At 42.1% G+C, this 14,989-nt stretch overlaps 2 protein-coding genes and 1 non-coding gene across 3 annotated transcripts; 2 read left to right on the top strand and 1 right to left on the bottom strand.

Moving 5' to 3' along the window:
• Window positions 1-2,124: 2,124 nt before the first annotated feature.
• On the bottom strand, window positions 2,125-2,206 carry TRNAS-CGA. Its single transcript has one exon. It is a non-coding gene; the product is annotated as a tRNA-Ser (tRNA).
• A 1,747-nt stretch (window positions 2,207-3,953) lies between these two features.
• On the top strand, window positions 3,954-11,995 carry LOC115750032 (ER membrane protein complex subunit 1). The gene is made up of 12 exons (XM_030687161.2): window positions 3,954-4,155; window positions 4,801-4,928; window positions 5,129-5,191; window positions 6,777-6,898; window positions 7,339-7,454; window positions 7,543-8,350; window positions 8,740-9,471; window positions 9,812-10,033; window positions 10,117-10,212; window positions 10,303-10,497; window positions 10,662-10,775; window positions 11,524-11,995. The coding sequence occupies exons 1-12, from the start codon at window positions 4,061-4,063 to the stop codon at window positions 11,782-11,784; spliced, it is 2,952 nt and encodes a 983-aa protein (XP_030543021.1). The 5' UTR covers window positions 3,954-4,060; the 3' UTR covers window positions 11,785-11,995.
• A 723-nt stretch (window positions 11,996-12,718) lies between these two features.
• Window positions 12,719-14,104, top strand: LOC115750034 (formin-like protein 20). Its single transcript, XM_030687164.2, has one exon. It carries the CDS (start codon window positions 12,910-12,912, stop codon window positions 14,098-14,100), a length of 1,191 nt encoding a protein of 396 aa, XP_030543024.1. The 5' UTR covers window positions 12,719-12,909; the 3' UTR covers window positions 14,101-14,104.
• The last annotated feature ends 885 nt before the right edge of the window (window positions 14,105-14,989 follow it).

Here is a 14,989-nt window from a genome sequence, read left to right as displayed (position 1 = left end):
AATCAAACAAAATCGAAAACAGCGAATCGCACTGAGAAGCTATAATCTATTGGAGAAGATGATGGTGCTGAGATTTTCACCTGCTCCGCCGTGCTGCCGGAAGTAGAAGCAATTAAATTTTGACGCTTCCCAGGGAGAAAGCAAAGCCCCTTTTCAGATCGAAATAGTTAAAATAAAAGGAACCCAAGATCACGGCTTAAATAGGAAAGTTCCCATATTTAGCGCCAATTTCCTACTTGGAAACGGTATATATTTCACAAGGAAAATAACGGTGGTGATATTTCAAGAAACGGAATATAACCAATTAACTGATTACCCGATCAAAGTCAACCACTTTTCGAATCTTGGTCCCAAAAGAAGAAAGGCAATGGAATTGACATTGCGAAGGAAAAAAAAAATATTCTGTTTGTCTCCTTTGCTCGTTTTACCTTCGTTCTTGATCTTTTCATTTATGTTTAGTAGATGATAAACTAATTAATTTTTTACGGGACAATGCCTAAAGAGAACAATTTTTTTACCTTTACCCTATTCGAAACTCAAAAATCACCTAATATTTTAAGCTCCTTCTATTTCGCCAAAAAAGGATGGTTTGAAAAACAAATTAAAAGATGAGCATTTGTATTGCTTATAAAAATAAACGAACGAAATTTGTTTTTTTTCTATCAACTAGAAATGTATTTAGACGTGAATTGTTGTCTGCAATGAAAGCAATTTTCCTGCGTTAACTATTTCAAGCAAATTGAATTCAGCTCGAGATTTTTGCTTTTTCATTTAGAAATCACATGCGCATGCACGCACGTGCACACCAATCGAATTCCTTGTAGTAGACCTCCACCAGTGGTCACGTTTCGGTGTCACGAAGAGAAAAACAAAGTGTGGCCGTGGGTGTCTATTAGTAAACACTGAGAAAAAAAACAAAGTGTGGCCGGTTATATTCCTTTTTGTAGGTGATCAAATGAGAAAGAGTACATCCCTTTATAAAGTAGAGGACCTCAGATTATAACTGTCGATCTATGCTCGATAAGATGGCCAAGATTGCAATCTTCCATCTACCTAACCACCGACAATGAAGGTTTCAGAACACGAGACAATTACCGTCTCGCCCGCTCTTGAAAATATTTAAGAAAATGGTGGAAAACCCCATGCAAATCCTAAACCCAAGACACAACAAGTCTTGAGATTTTTCTTAATTGTGGACCGACCGGTTGCGCCATAAAAACCTCGGCACGTGTCATAGTTCTCATGGCAATTGCATCTCTCGAAGCCGATGAGATTTTTGAGCAGTAGATCTGCTTCGAAGTTGATATTCAGTTTCGGAATTTCAAGCGTTCCCATTGGAAAATCGGATGCCAGATAAACTCTTACCCGAGTCGACGTGGAACTTGACCCCATCACGTAGGGGTGGCTAGTCTCTCGAGGTCTTTGTTAGGCCGTGACGGCGTCGCTGATGGCAAGTTGCAGTTTCTGAGCGCAACCACAAATTCTAGTATTTTCGACAAACATGTGATTTAATTGGTTTACACACAAGATGACGTCATAATATCGTGTTACACCTTGAAGAAACTGTACGCTATAAAACCTCGAGCCATCCAACAGTGGCACGACTCATAATATCATATTTGTCATTTCCGTAAGAGGAGCGCGTCCCAACAATTTCGGGAAAAATGATTCCGAGCCTGCCGTGCCGCTTCGACCGATACCCCGACCTCGCGCTCCACCCATAGCTTTGTTGCCGAAGAAGCGGAAACCCCGAACCGCAGCACCGTGCAGAGGAGGAGGAGCAGCCCCAGCTCGACGTCAGCCCCCGCCGCGCGGAGGCGCGAGGACAGCAGCCGAAGCATGCATTGCAAATCGACGGCGACGATCAAGAGCAGCCCCGCGGCGAACGCCAGCGCGAGCCCAGCGGCAGCAAGGAGGACCACGGCAATCAGGATGCCGGCGACGAACGTGCCGTAGAGGAAGGCGAGGAGGAGGAGGTCCAAGTTGGGCACCATATCAGCGCGACTGGGGTTGTTTTTAGAGATTACAAGACTCGGAAGCCAAAGAAAAGGAAGAGAATGGAGTGAGCCGCACTTATTCTTTCGCTAAGAAACGGGAAAAAAAAAAAAAAATAGAACAAGAAATCGTCGACAGCAGGATTCGAACCTGCGCAGGCAAAGCCCAACAGATTTCGAGTCTGTCTCCTTAACCACTCGGACATATCGACGGTGCGTTCGTTTTTCTACAATATAATAATATTTCAGGCTTTGTTCCTCCGCCCCTTTTGCTTGGAACAACAGCAGTGAACCAAGGTAATATTTCAAGGTTAGGTTTTCGATCATTGCGCTTTCCGTTTTGCCCGTGATTTGATCATTGTGATTCGGTCGAACACGAGAATGTACTTTAATGTTGCTCGTAAATGCAGACGTGTTAGCGCAACGCCCTCCATGTAATCAAGTGTTCCCTTTTGATCCATCATAATTTTGAATATAAATCCTGTCTATAATGAATAGGATGAACGGCACGATATTTATGAACATTTCAAAAAATGCTTATACATGGGCTCCCTCATGCTCTCTTGCGTCAAGAAGATGGGTATACTCGGACAAGCCGAACGAGGAATTAAAGATTAGTCATCTATTGTTTGTTTTTCTTCCCCGTTGTATTAGTAAAAGCGCATACGTAATTATCAAAAGTACATTGCGTTAAGCAACAATTTGGATTGTGTCCTGGAACGCGCCTATTGCAATACTCCGTGGATGTGGATTTACCCTATGTAGCAACAATAATTTTCGAGGTGCTCCATGTTTTGTGAGATTTTCGACACGTGGTCAACTATTCGAGCACGCCCACCAATACAAGTGTCATACATCTCGACAGGCCAAATTCAATACGCAATGGTCAATTTTGAAAATTTTCAATTTTTTGGGGTAAAAGTGTAAATTTATTAAAACCTAATATTCTTAAAAAAAAACTCCACCAACAAATAATGGATTATTAGAATGTAATGTAGTTCGGTTTGTCAATTTGAAACGATGAATGATACTAACAAATGAAGGATCAACGTTTTTTTACTCTAGGCTCTTTTATTTATTTATTTATTTATTTGAATCAAATTAACTTGATTTTTTTTGGGTCAAAAAATTAACTTGATTGAAATAGTCATAAAGATGATAATTTGTTATGTATGTATAAAAATAAACACTCTATATATATAATGTGTCAAAATTCTCTATTTTTGAGAAATGATATGCCGACATGTCGTGTTGTATCGTGTTAAATAATGTGTCGGTGTCGGTGCTATTTAGGATTTATCCATAATATTTTATATATGTTTAGGTTTTGTTTGTTTAGCCGAAGCCTTTTTCCTAATTTTTTTCGGCATTTGAATTGTTTAAAAAAATTAATTAAAGAAAAATCCTTTCACGACCAAACGAAAAACTTATATTTGAATTCAGAAAAAAATCTTCCAAAACTCGAAAATCATTTTGTCAAATATAACTAAAATTATGGTTTGGACAAGAAACTTTACGCTTGGACACGAGGACCCCAACATCCGTTCTCGAGTCATTAACAGTGGGTCTGATCTAAAGGCCGAGGTTAGGTACATTAGGTCCAGCCCTAGATCCATTGAGGCTAGATCCTAGTCCAAAGAATTTGGGACAAAGATTCGATGTTCGAGCCCAGGACCCCAAAAGTTGGGCCCAATACACCGGCGCTCGTGCTCGGGTCTTGAATGCCCATCCACAGAGGTTGGGAATGCACTTATCATATAACTAAACTTTTATTTTTTTCCAAAATATTGAAATATAGATCATCATATAATTTTTTTTTTAAGTATAATTCTTCACATCGGCTTTTGTAGAGTTGAGTTTACTTAATCATATCCCATTTCGTTCGGGTCGAAAGTGATATTTAGTCAAAATTCTAGGTCCCGTTTATAATTTCACCGGGTTTGTACTTTTAACTTCAACTCTCTTAACCGAACCACAGTGCTTTGCTTCGACTTCTCAGATCCGTCCCTTCGTCGCAGAGAGAGAGAGAAGAGAGAGAGAGCGAGCGAGGTCGCCTCAGTGAAACCATGGCGATCAGGACTTTCGTCCTGCTCGTGCTCTTCCTATCATCAATGAATCTCAGCTTCTCCCTCTACGAAGATCAAGTCGGCCTCATGGACTGGTAAGCCTCGTTTTCATGGAGAATCTGCGAATTCGATTATCGCTTAGTCTTGCTGTTTGTTGACTCCATATATACTGGAAATCGCTCGATTCTTTGTCCGTGCTGTTGCGTTCTTAGACTCTGGTGGCGATGCTTCTCTCGGTTAATCCGCTGCTAAATTTCCATGCCATATGGTTCTTAGAATTGATTCTGCGAGTTAGGTCGGTTTTGAATGTTGTCGAGGTCGGTTCTGACCGATATGCCAGATATGTGAAGTTCGGACCGAACGTGCGTTTAGCTGAAATTCACAATTTACCTATCACAGGCCGTTTACACACTGACCAAAGTTTTCGCGTGTTTTTAAGTGTAGTGGGAGGTACCCTTTGAGTTGAATTCTTAGGTTGATGAATTTCATGTGCAATACACGTATGTTCGGTTAAAACTAGCTGAAGACGTGGCTTTTGCTTTGTAACTTGATATGCGAAGTTGAGAGTGGTGGTTGGTGATGTTTTCAGCGTTGAGTAGGTGATGTGAAAGTGGATGCGAGTATCATAGTTTTATCATAGCTTTGTCAGTGGTTTGCCTTCTAAATATGCAGTTTTCCATGCATGATTAGCACCTGGCTTATTGATTCAATTTAATTTACTTGCGAAATGATAATCTTAGGCATCAAAAGTACATTGGGAAAGTGAAGCATGCGGTTTTTCACACTCAGAAGGCTGGTCGAAAGCGCGTTGTGGTGTCAACGGAGCATAATGTTATAGCATCCCTTGATCTCCGCCATGGTGATATATGTGAGTACTCCTTGTCATGGACAAAATCCAATATTCATGTTGAGTGTCTATCTGTAATTTGACACAGTTTGTCATTTCTATTGGCAAAAGAAAAGCAACTGATGTTTAAGAAGACTTCTAATTCTGACGTGCTTACTCTGGTCTAGTACTTAGATTTTATTTTGTGAAACTTATGTCTCTTGCACGATGTTTGTTTGCAGATTGGAGACATGTTCTTGGTGCTGATGATGCCATTGATGGAATTGATATTACTCTTGGAAAATGTACAAATGGCTATGGCTATGTCTTCTTCCCTTTATGTTGTTTTTTCATCATTCTAACCTTCGCTCTAAACAAGTCAATTCCTATATCTACTTGTGGTATTTCTTTGAGATAACTGAGTTTCTCTTTGTTTCGTTTTTTTTTTTCCTTTCTACAAGTAGCTCATGTACTTGTTTTGTTACGTGTTGCTGTTTAGCATGTCACATCCAGTAATATGAACTCACTGTTGTGCAAGTTGAGATTTGTCGTTGTCATTGTTTCATTTCTTTTAATGAAGAAAGCAATTTATTCAAAACGAACGAGAGCAGGAGGACCCATTTCAATCAGAAATCGTGCACTGTGTAGTATCAACAGCTTAATTTGATATTCGAACTTTTGCTTTGTGAGGGGTGGCTGTAAATATCTTCCTCCTCCTTTTCAGGGTACTAGCTTTTTGTCAATTATGTTATTCTGGTCTAGCAAAAACATTCAACTGTACATGAAATGATTTAATGTTAAGATTGTGTCCTGCTCAATGAAATTCATGAGTAAAGTATGGAGTTATTTATCCAAGTCGTTGCAGCGTAAGAGCTGTACATCTGGTGATTTGAGAGATCGTGTTGGTTGAATAAGACTGTTCCTGCTGTGGAGCTTATTTTTAGGAGCCAACAGCAAGAGCTATTTTTCAAGCACTCAATTTAACTGATGCCCTAGAAGTTTATAATTCTTTTCTGCTTGTAGTTTCTCACATAGCAGCATTAGGCAAGTCCACCCGCGTCATAGGATACACTAATTAGCAGGGTCATTGATTCCATTGTTAGATAGAAATTGTTCTACCTTAGTGTAGCTAGACCTTGAAACAAAGTTTATAGGCCTGTTCCTGCTGTGGAGCTTATTCTTAGGAGCCAACAGCAAGAGCTAGTTTTCAAACACTCAATTTAACTGATGCCCTAGAAGTTTATAATTCTTTTCTGCTTGTAGTTTCCCACAGAGCAGCATTAGGTAAGTCCACCCGCATCATAGGATACACTAATTAGCAGGGTCATTGATTCCATTGTTAGATAGAAATTGTTCTACCTTAGTGTTGCTAGAACTTGAAACAAAGTTTATAGGCCTGTTCCTGCTGTGGAGCTTATTCTTAGGAGCCAACAGCAAGAGCTAGTTTTCAAACACTCAATTTAACTGATGCCCTAGAAGTTTATAATTCTTTTCTGCTTGTAGTTTCCCACAGAGCAGCATTAGGTAAGTCCACCCGCGTCATAGGATACACTAATTAGCAGGGTCATTGATTCCATTGTTAGATAGAAATTGTTCTACCTTAGTGTAGCTAGAACTCGAAACAAAGTTTATGGACTTAAAGGGTGGAATCCGGTTTCTTGTTCGATAGAATAGCTTCCTTGAATCTGATAATGGCATGCAAAGGTTACTCATTTAAACCTTTTAACAGCTGTATTGCTTTTGATACAAATGTATCTCTCCATTCCAGTTGTCCGTTCTTGTTGTCCATAGCTCGTGCTCAACCATTTGCCGATACAGGGTAATGCCTGCTGGCTTCACTTTATGGTAGTGTATACTTACAGACCTCTGTCTCCTTTTTCCCTATGGCAGATGTTATTACCCTATCGTCAGGTGGAAGTATTCTAAGAGCTTGGAATCTTCCTGATGGACAATTAGTTTGGGAGTCCGTTTTGAAGGGCTCAAAACCCTCAAAGACAATGTTAATCGTGCCGGTATGTGACTATCATCTTAATGCAGCAGAATTTTATTAACTTCTTCAATTGTTATTCTTTTTTCTGTTTGAATTAAAGATTTACCTGTCGTTGCTGTTAAGCTGTTCATGCTAACAATTTAGTTATCGGTACGGGACTCTGGGCTTTTTGGCCTTGATCATTATGAAAGAAGATGCTAAAAAACAGAAAGTTTATATGTCTATTATCTAGCATGCCCTTTTGAAGAAGGTTATGGAGCCACATATTAGCCCTGTTGCTGTCTATCTAGTCATTTCAATAACATTGCAGTGTGAACACCTTGCAGAAATATAGGGTGCCATAGTAATGACAATAATTTTATAATGATAAAACTAATGTTAATTTACCTCGCATTGTTGCTTTGATCTTATACTGTTCTGATGCCATTTTGTTCATTACTGATATGGAGCTATCTTATGCAGACGAGCTTCAGAGTTGATAAGGAAAATTTAATTCTTGCTTTTGCTGAAGGGTGTCTCCATGCTGTTTCTAGTGTTGATGGTGAAATTATCTGGAGAAAGGATTTTGCCGCTGAAAGGTTCGGATTATTGGTCTTTACTGTGTGTGCTTTTCACTGAATTCAACAAATGGATGATCTTTTTTTCTTTCTTTGTTCCTCTTTATAGCTTAGATGTTCAGCAGGTTATCCAGGCTCCTGGAGAGGAGACTATACATGTTCTAGGATATCTTGAATCTTTCCAGTTTCATGCATATCAAATCAATTCCAGAAAGGGAGATGAGATAAAGCATGTAACTGTAGATTTTCCTGGTGGCTTTTCTGGGGATACATTGCTGGTTTCAGGTGATGTACTTGTGGCATTGGATGCCACTAGATCGATTTTACTAACGATATTCTTCCAAGATGGAGAAATCAACTTTCGAAAAACACAGATCTCGAGCTTGGTTGATGACTCTCATGGGGTGGTAGAGATATTACCTTCCAAGCTTGCTGATATGTTCGCTCTGAAAACGAATAAGTTCCTAGTCCTTGCCCGAGTGACTGATGGAGGGAAAGTGGAGTTGGTTGAAAAAATTAAGGAAGCAGCAGCTCTCAGTGATGCTATTTCATTATCAGAGAGCCAGCAGGCTTTTGCACTTGTTCGACATGAAAATGAGAAGCTCCACTTTGTCGTGAAACCTGTTCATGACTGGAATATGGATTTGCTGAAGGAGGCCATTAAGATCGACAACCATAGAGGTCGGGTCCATAAGGTCTTCATAAACAACTACATTAGGACAGACAGGTCTCATGGGTTTAGGGCCTTAATTGTCATGGAAGATCATTCATTATCATTGATCCAACAGGGTGAGATGGTTTGGTGTAGGGAGGATGGCCTTGCATCAGTGATAGATGTAACAACCTCAGAACTACCTGTGGAGAAAGATGGTGTTTCAGTATCAAAAGTGGAACAGAATCTCTTCGAATGGCTTAAGGTATTTATAATATGTAAAAGGTGAAATGTTTGCCCCATTGTTAGATGCATCAAACTTGTTTGCATTTTTTTTTTTTTTGGGGGGGTTGGTGGTGGGGGGGGGAGGAGAGAAATTGAATCCCAATATCACCCTACATGTAGATTCTCCATATAGAAAGGGGGTTTTGATGGAGAAACCAGGAATAGGCCCAGTGGTCATCCTTCCTTAGACCATTTTGGGTTGTATTCCTACCTTACGGCATTCCCCCTTTGCTTGCTTGTTTATCAAAAAGAGAAAAAGAAAGAGAGGGGGCTTGATGATCAACGCTTTGAACTTCCAAATTAGCTTGAGAGCATATTATTTTGTGTATTCTTTTTCTCTGATGGTTTTCTTTTTTCCAAAACCCAAAGGGGCACATTCTGAAGCTCAAGGGGACTTTGATGCTTGCAAGCCCTGAGGATGTAGCAGCAATACAAAAGATGAGGTTGAAAAGCTCCGAGAAGAGCAAAATGACCAGAGACCACAATGGTTTCCGCAAGTTGCTCATAGTGCTTACTGGGGCTGGCAAAGTCTTTGCATTGCACACAGGAGATGGAAGGATTGTTTGGTCTCTCTTACTGCAATCACTTCGTAAATCTGAGAAGTGTGATTATCCAACTGGGCTCCGCATTTATCCATGGCAGGTTCCTCATCATCATGCGCTGGATGAGAATCCATCTGTTCTTGTTGTTGGTCGCTGTGGACCAAGTGATGATGCACCAGGCCTTCTCTCTTTCATTGATGCCTACACTGGCCAGGAGCTCAATTATTTGGTTCCTGTACATTCTGTAGTGCAAGTTATTCCTCTGCCATTTACGGATTCAACAGAACAGCGTCTTCATTTACTTGTAGATGCAAACCAGCGAGCCCACCTATACCCTAGATCTCCGGAGGCTTTAAGTATCTTCCGTCCTGAAATCTCAAATATTTACTGGTATTCAGTTGAAGCTGATAATGGCATCATCAGGGGGCATGTATCTAAGGGTTCTTGTAGTTATAATGAAGAGGATGAATACTGTTTTGATCCCAAAGACTTATGGTCAGTTGTACTCCCTGCAGAATCAGAAAAGATTGTTGCAATGGGGACACGTAAAATAAACGAGGTAAGTCAGATTTTACTTTTAATTGAGAATTGGCAGGAAGATTTAGTGTGGATGCCTTGCCTTATTTACTCTGGTTCATGGAAGTATTGGCATTCTGCATTTTTAGGCCTTATTCCGGGAAGGGGGATTGTTATACATTCATGTGTACGGAAATAGAAATACAAACACACAATGTATGTCCACTGTTTGGACCTGGTCATCTCTTAACCATCTAATCTGCACCACCTTTTCCGTGGCCTTCCCTATTGTTCATTTTCTCATTCTTTTCTCTGTTTGTTGTTGAGGGCGGTTCTCTGCTGCTGCAAATTTATCGTTTTACTTCTTTACGTGGGTTATCTAGGTGGTTCACACTCAGGCAAAGGTGATAGCTGACCAAGATGTCATGTACAAGTATATATCAAGAAATCTACTGTTTCTGGCAACAACTGCACCAAAAGGTAGTGGTGAAATTGGCTCAGCTACCCCCGAGGAGTCATGGCTGGTAGTATATCTTATTGATACTATTACTGGTCGTATACTGCACCGCATGACTCATCAGGGTTCACAAGCCCCAGTCCGTGCTGTAAGCTTTCTATCAAATTTTCTTTTTTTAGTTGGTTCCATCGTTGGAAAATATGGCTTCTCATGCATGTACTTTTGTTCCAGGTTTTTAGTGAGAACTGGGTTGTGTACCACTATTTTAATCTCAGAGCACACAGATATGAAATGTCAGTTGTTGAGATTTATGATCAGTCTCGGGCGGTAATTTCCTGGAACATGTTTTTCTGTGCAAATATTTTCTTTTTCCGCATACCAACTTAACTGTATGTTCTACTGATATATATGATACAGGATAACAAAGACGTTTTGAAGCTAGTTGTGGGCAAACATAATCTTACTTCACCTGTATCTTCGTATTCTCGGCCAGAGGTTATAGCAAAATCACAGTCGTACTTTTTTACTCACTCAGTGAAAGCTATAACTGTGACATCAACTGCCAAAGGCATAACTTCAAAGCAGCTTCTAATCGGTACAATTGGCGACCAGGTAGGCTAAAAGAGATCCTGACAAACATTTTTTTTTTCACACTAAGAGAGCTCACAATTACATACACATCTGAAGGTGGATATGCTTATGAGGCTTTATATCAAATTCCTATCCAAGAAATTATAGCTTCTACTAAAACATTCACTGGGGCTGTTCCTGTTCAGGTATTGGCTTTGGATAAGAGATATCTAGATCCTCGGCGTACTATTAATCCTACACAAGCTGAGAAAGAAGAAGGAATTATACCCCTCACAGATTCGCTGCCTATAATACCTCAGGTGCTGTATGTTAGCTGTTATTGTCTTGAACTATAGTTGATTATACCTGATACTCGAATGAGTGAACTTTTGTGTATATATCGCATTATTTATGAGTATTACCGTGAGCATAAGTAAAGAGGAATACGTCTGGAGGTTGAGTATCTGATTTTCTTTGCCGTTTTCTGAGTCTCATAAGGAGTTTGTTTAGTAGAATGCACTTTCAAAATTAACATCAAATATGAGCAAATACTATATAGTTATAGAATGGACGGCGATCTTCAGCTTGTGGTAAAGTACATACTAGATGCACAACTCAAAGTGATGATTAGGAATTTCACAGTGGGCAACCGGGCTGAGTGAGGAAGCTCGGTGGAAAGTTTAAATCAATTTTTGGTGTGCTGAACAGAAGAAGACATGTCAACTAGTTTGTATGGTTATATTCTTATGCAGTGACATGCTAACATTCAAATCATTTGGCTTTCTTTTTTGCGTATTTCCACGCATGTGTATTTGGGGTCAATTTTGAGCTTCTTCGCATAGAGTAAAATTCTCGAGAGAGGTCAACATGGCTGAAAGGAATGGGAGGTTTACAACCTACATATTTACGGCATTCCAGGCATTGGAAGTAATAGTATCCTCATTCTTGTTTAGTGAATACTTAATGCAAAATTCTGGTTCTTCAAACTCTTATTTATCTTATCTTCCCTCACTCTGGCACTCGATTTCTGTGAGCCTGAGGACATACTTTAACATTATTTTTGTGCAGTCTTATGTGACACATGCCCTTAAAGTGGAAGGTCTTCGAGGCATAGTAACGGTACCTGCTAAGCTGGAGTCAACGACCCTTGTCTTTACATACGGCGTTGATCTCTTTTTCACCCGGCTTGCACCATCAAGGACCTATGATTCACTTACTGAGGACTTCAGCTATGCTTTGCTTCTCCTTACAATAGCCGCACTCATCGTGGCGATCTTTGTAACGTGGATCTGGTCCGAGAGGAAAGAATTGCAAGAGAAGTGGAGGTGAGGGGAGTCTCCATCTTATTGATTCTCTTCTTTTGCGTGTGCTAGGTTTTTTCTAATTTCTTCTCCAATCTCATTAGGAGACTTCACTTCTAATTTGTAATTTTACAGTTATCAGTTTTGTAGCATGGTCTTAGTGAATTTTTCCGTCTGGCAATGTGACGGGCCGAAAAAAGATATAGATTGTGAATTTCCACTATTATTGGTTTTGAGTAGTTTGCTGCTTGATTCAGTAAGGTTTTTTTGCCCCCTGCCAAAATCATCCAATTGCACAGACATATTAGTGTCGCCGACACAAAATTCATATATTAGACAGTTGTCCCTGAGCATTTCCCTTTCGGGCCAGCTGCAACGATCATGCCATCTGGATTCATCTCATGCCATCTGGATTCATCTGGGAGGATAATTCTCTCATACAGATGAAGTAGAACGACACTAAAATCGAAATCTAAAGCAGAAGTTCTGAATTTGCAGACGACATCAGTTGGTTGGGTAATTGGTAATCGAGACGGTTATCGAATGGGAACCGAAGCTAACCCGTGCTTAGGTGATGCATTTGATTGAGAACTCACTCGTTATTTGGTGTAGAATTTGATGAGGGGAAACATTATGAGAAAACTGGTGGTGGGGTGAGAAGGTAATCCATAGGTTTTGAGAGAGAGAGGGAGAGATGTGAGCGGTGGAATTATGAACTTTGGCCGAGTTTTATTGATGTTTTCCTTACACAACATCGACCTGGTCTAGAGCGTGCGGTTCCTGTCATTGGGTATGTACCTTTGTCATGCTTTACTGTTTCTTTTCTTTGTTCCCGTCATGGGGTATGTACCTTCGTCATGCTTTACTGTTTCTTTTCTTTGTCGTCCCATGATTCAATTGTTATGCTTTCTTTTCTTTTTTTTTAAAAAATCTCTGGGTCGGGGGTGAACTGTTAACGTCGCTGGAGCTGCCCAACATAAACATCAAGCGTACGCGTTCATCTCTTTCGCGGGTTCAGTGTGCAGACAGTAGTGGGGACCTCCTCCCCTGTCTCCTTTGAGTCTCTCTCTCTCTCTCTCTCACCCTCAAGTCTTGCTCCCTCACTTATACCGCATGACCGGCACGTGCCAAATGCTTCTCCTCCCTCTCCTCCATGATGCTCTTAGTTGGAGAACTCCCACACTTCCTTCCTTCCACCCGAGAAACCCCCTCAGCAACATCAAAATTCTCTCTCCCTCAGTGTCAAAATTCATGTTCAGCCATTAAAGAAGTTAGCATGAAGACTCACCCCCAAAAGCTCAAAACCCAGCCCTCCCCTCGTCCCCTCTTCTCTTGCTCCTTCTTCCGCCACTGCACCCAAACCTCCCTCAGCCCCACCACCCCCACCCCTCCTCCCCTCCCTCTCTCTCCTTCTGACCCCCCTCCTCCTCCTCCTCCTCCGCCGCCACCTCCCCCTCCTCCGCCACCGCCCCCGCCACCCACGACCACTCACCCTCCCAAGAAAGCCGAGACCTCCTCTTCTTCCTCCTCTTCCTCCACTTCCCAGAGCTTCACCCTCTGGAAATTCCCACTACACTCACCTCTCCACCACCACCATAACCACCCTCCACCCACTCAGCAGCCGCCGCCGCCGCCTCCTCCTCCTCCGCCACCCATTTCGCCCGCCGTCCTCCAGGATCTCTTCCACTCGGCGGAGCTCCGGTTGACCACCGGTTCTGGCCCGGACCAGCTCTCGGCCCTCCACCTCTTGGAGACCTCCCTGGTGCCGAACCCGCCGCTGGAGCCCAGTTGCCCGTTTGGGCTCATGCGTGCCGTCGTGAGCTGCATGCGGACCCACGTGGGCCCCAAGTCGGCCACCAAGATCCTCTTCGCCCTCTGCCTGGCGGAGGACAACCGCCGGGTGGCGGTGGAGGCGGGGGCCGCCGGGGCTGTCGTGGAGTCGGCGATGGAACTGGAGGCGGCCGCCGCGGAGAGGGCGCTCGCGGCGCTGGAGCTGATGTGCACGGTCGCCGAGGGGGCGGCGGAGGTGCGGGCCCACGCCCTGGCGGTGCCGGTGATGGTGGAGATGATGGGGCGGATGGAGGGGCGGGGGAGGGAGCACGCGATCAGCGTACTCGCCGTGATATTCTGCGGCTGCGGCGGCGGCGGAGGAGGAGAAGGGGAGGCGGCGGGGGTGGCGCCGCCGGAGGAGGTGGCGCGCGCGGTGATGCTGGCGCTGCAGGGGGACTGCAGCGGGCGGGGGAGGAGGAAGGGGGCCCAGCTGCTGAAGGCGCTCCAGGAGACGGTTGGATGCGACTCGGGCGGGAGGATGAACGGCTGCGATCTGTCTGCTTTGGGAGTTTAGGCGCTTAAAATTCAAAATATTACAATGAAGATCTGTCGGGCACACTATGGTCAATAGTCGTATGGGCCATGTAAAGGGGGCAAAACCAATCAATCGATGTGAACAAAACAAAGCTTACCCTGGGCTCTGTAAATTTGGGTGTCAGATTCACATGTAGTGGGGCCCAAGGGGGGCAAGATTCCTGAAATTTGAGAGCCTGAGAGTCATGTCATTTCTTTTTTTTTTTGGGAAAGAAATGTTTTTAGCTTTAGAATTATGAATAATCTTTTTAAAGCGCTATACGTTTTTGAATATTTTGTTTAAATCCCGTCAACCTCTCTTTGTTATAATCATCACTCCACGGTAAGACTTCAAAAAGAGGGAAAACACAATAACCACAGCCTTTTACACATGAAATGTCCACATGTGTTTACCGTGTCCAGCTATTAAGGACCTGTTTAGCAACGATTCCGATTCTCAAAATCAATTCTGATCAGAATTGATTTTTTTTAATTCTGTTCCCTATACGAGTTTTAGGGAATCGGCACGCATTTGTTAATTGCGTAAAATTTATGCTCTCGAAACATAAATGCGCACATAATTTTTATTCTCGGGATCAATTTTCCTTTCTCAATTTTTTTTTCATTGAAGTCAAATAATTGCGTATTGTCGCTACAAAATAAACCTATATATAGCATCACTAATAAAATGCTTACAGATCATGCATAATCAATAATTAGTCTATTTATTTCGTGGAGCATAAAGTCATATGCAATATCCTTAAAAAAGAATATAAGCTCCATCGACAATTTGCACTTGAATTTTTGCCATGAATTTGCACTTAAGCACTTCTATATTTAACTAAGACCGTACCCAACCCGACTCGTATTACTTAAACATTTCTATATTA

Source organism: Rhodamnia argentea, chromosome 4 (genome assembly GCF_020921035.1).
Source record: "Rhodamnia argentea isolate NSW1041297 chromosome 4, ASM2092103v1, whole genome shotgun sequence".
Lineage (NCBI taxonomy): Eukaryota > Viridiplantae > Streptophyta > Magnoliopsida > Myrtales > Myrtaceae > Rhodamnia > Rhodamnia argentea.
The sequence above is the reverse complement of the archived record's forward strand: the minus strand, read 5'-3'. Positions and strand labels throughout refer to the sequence as shown.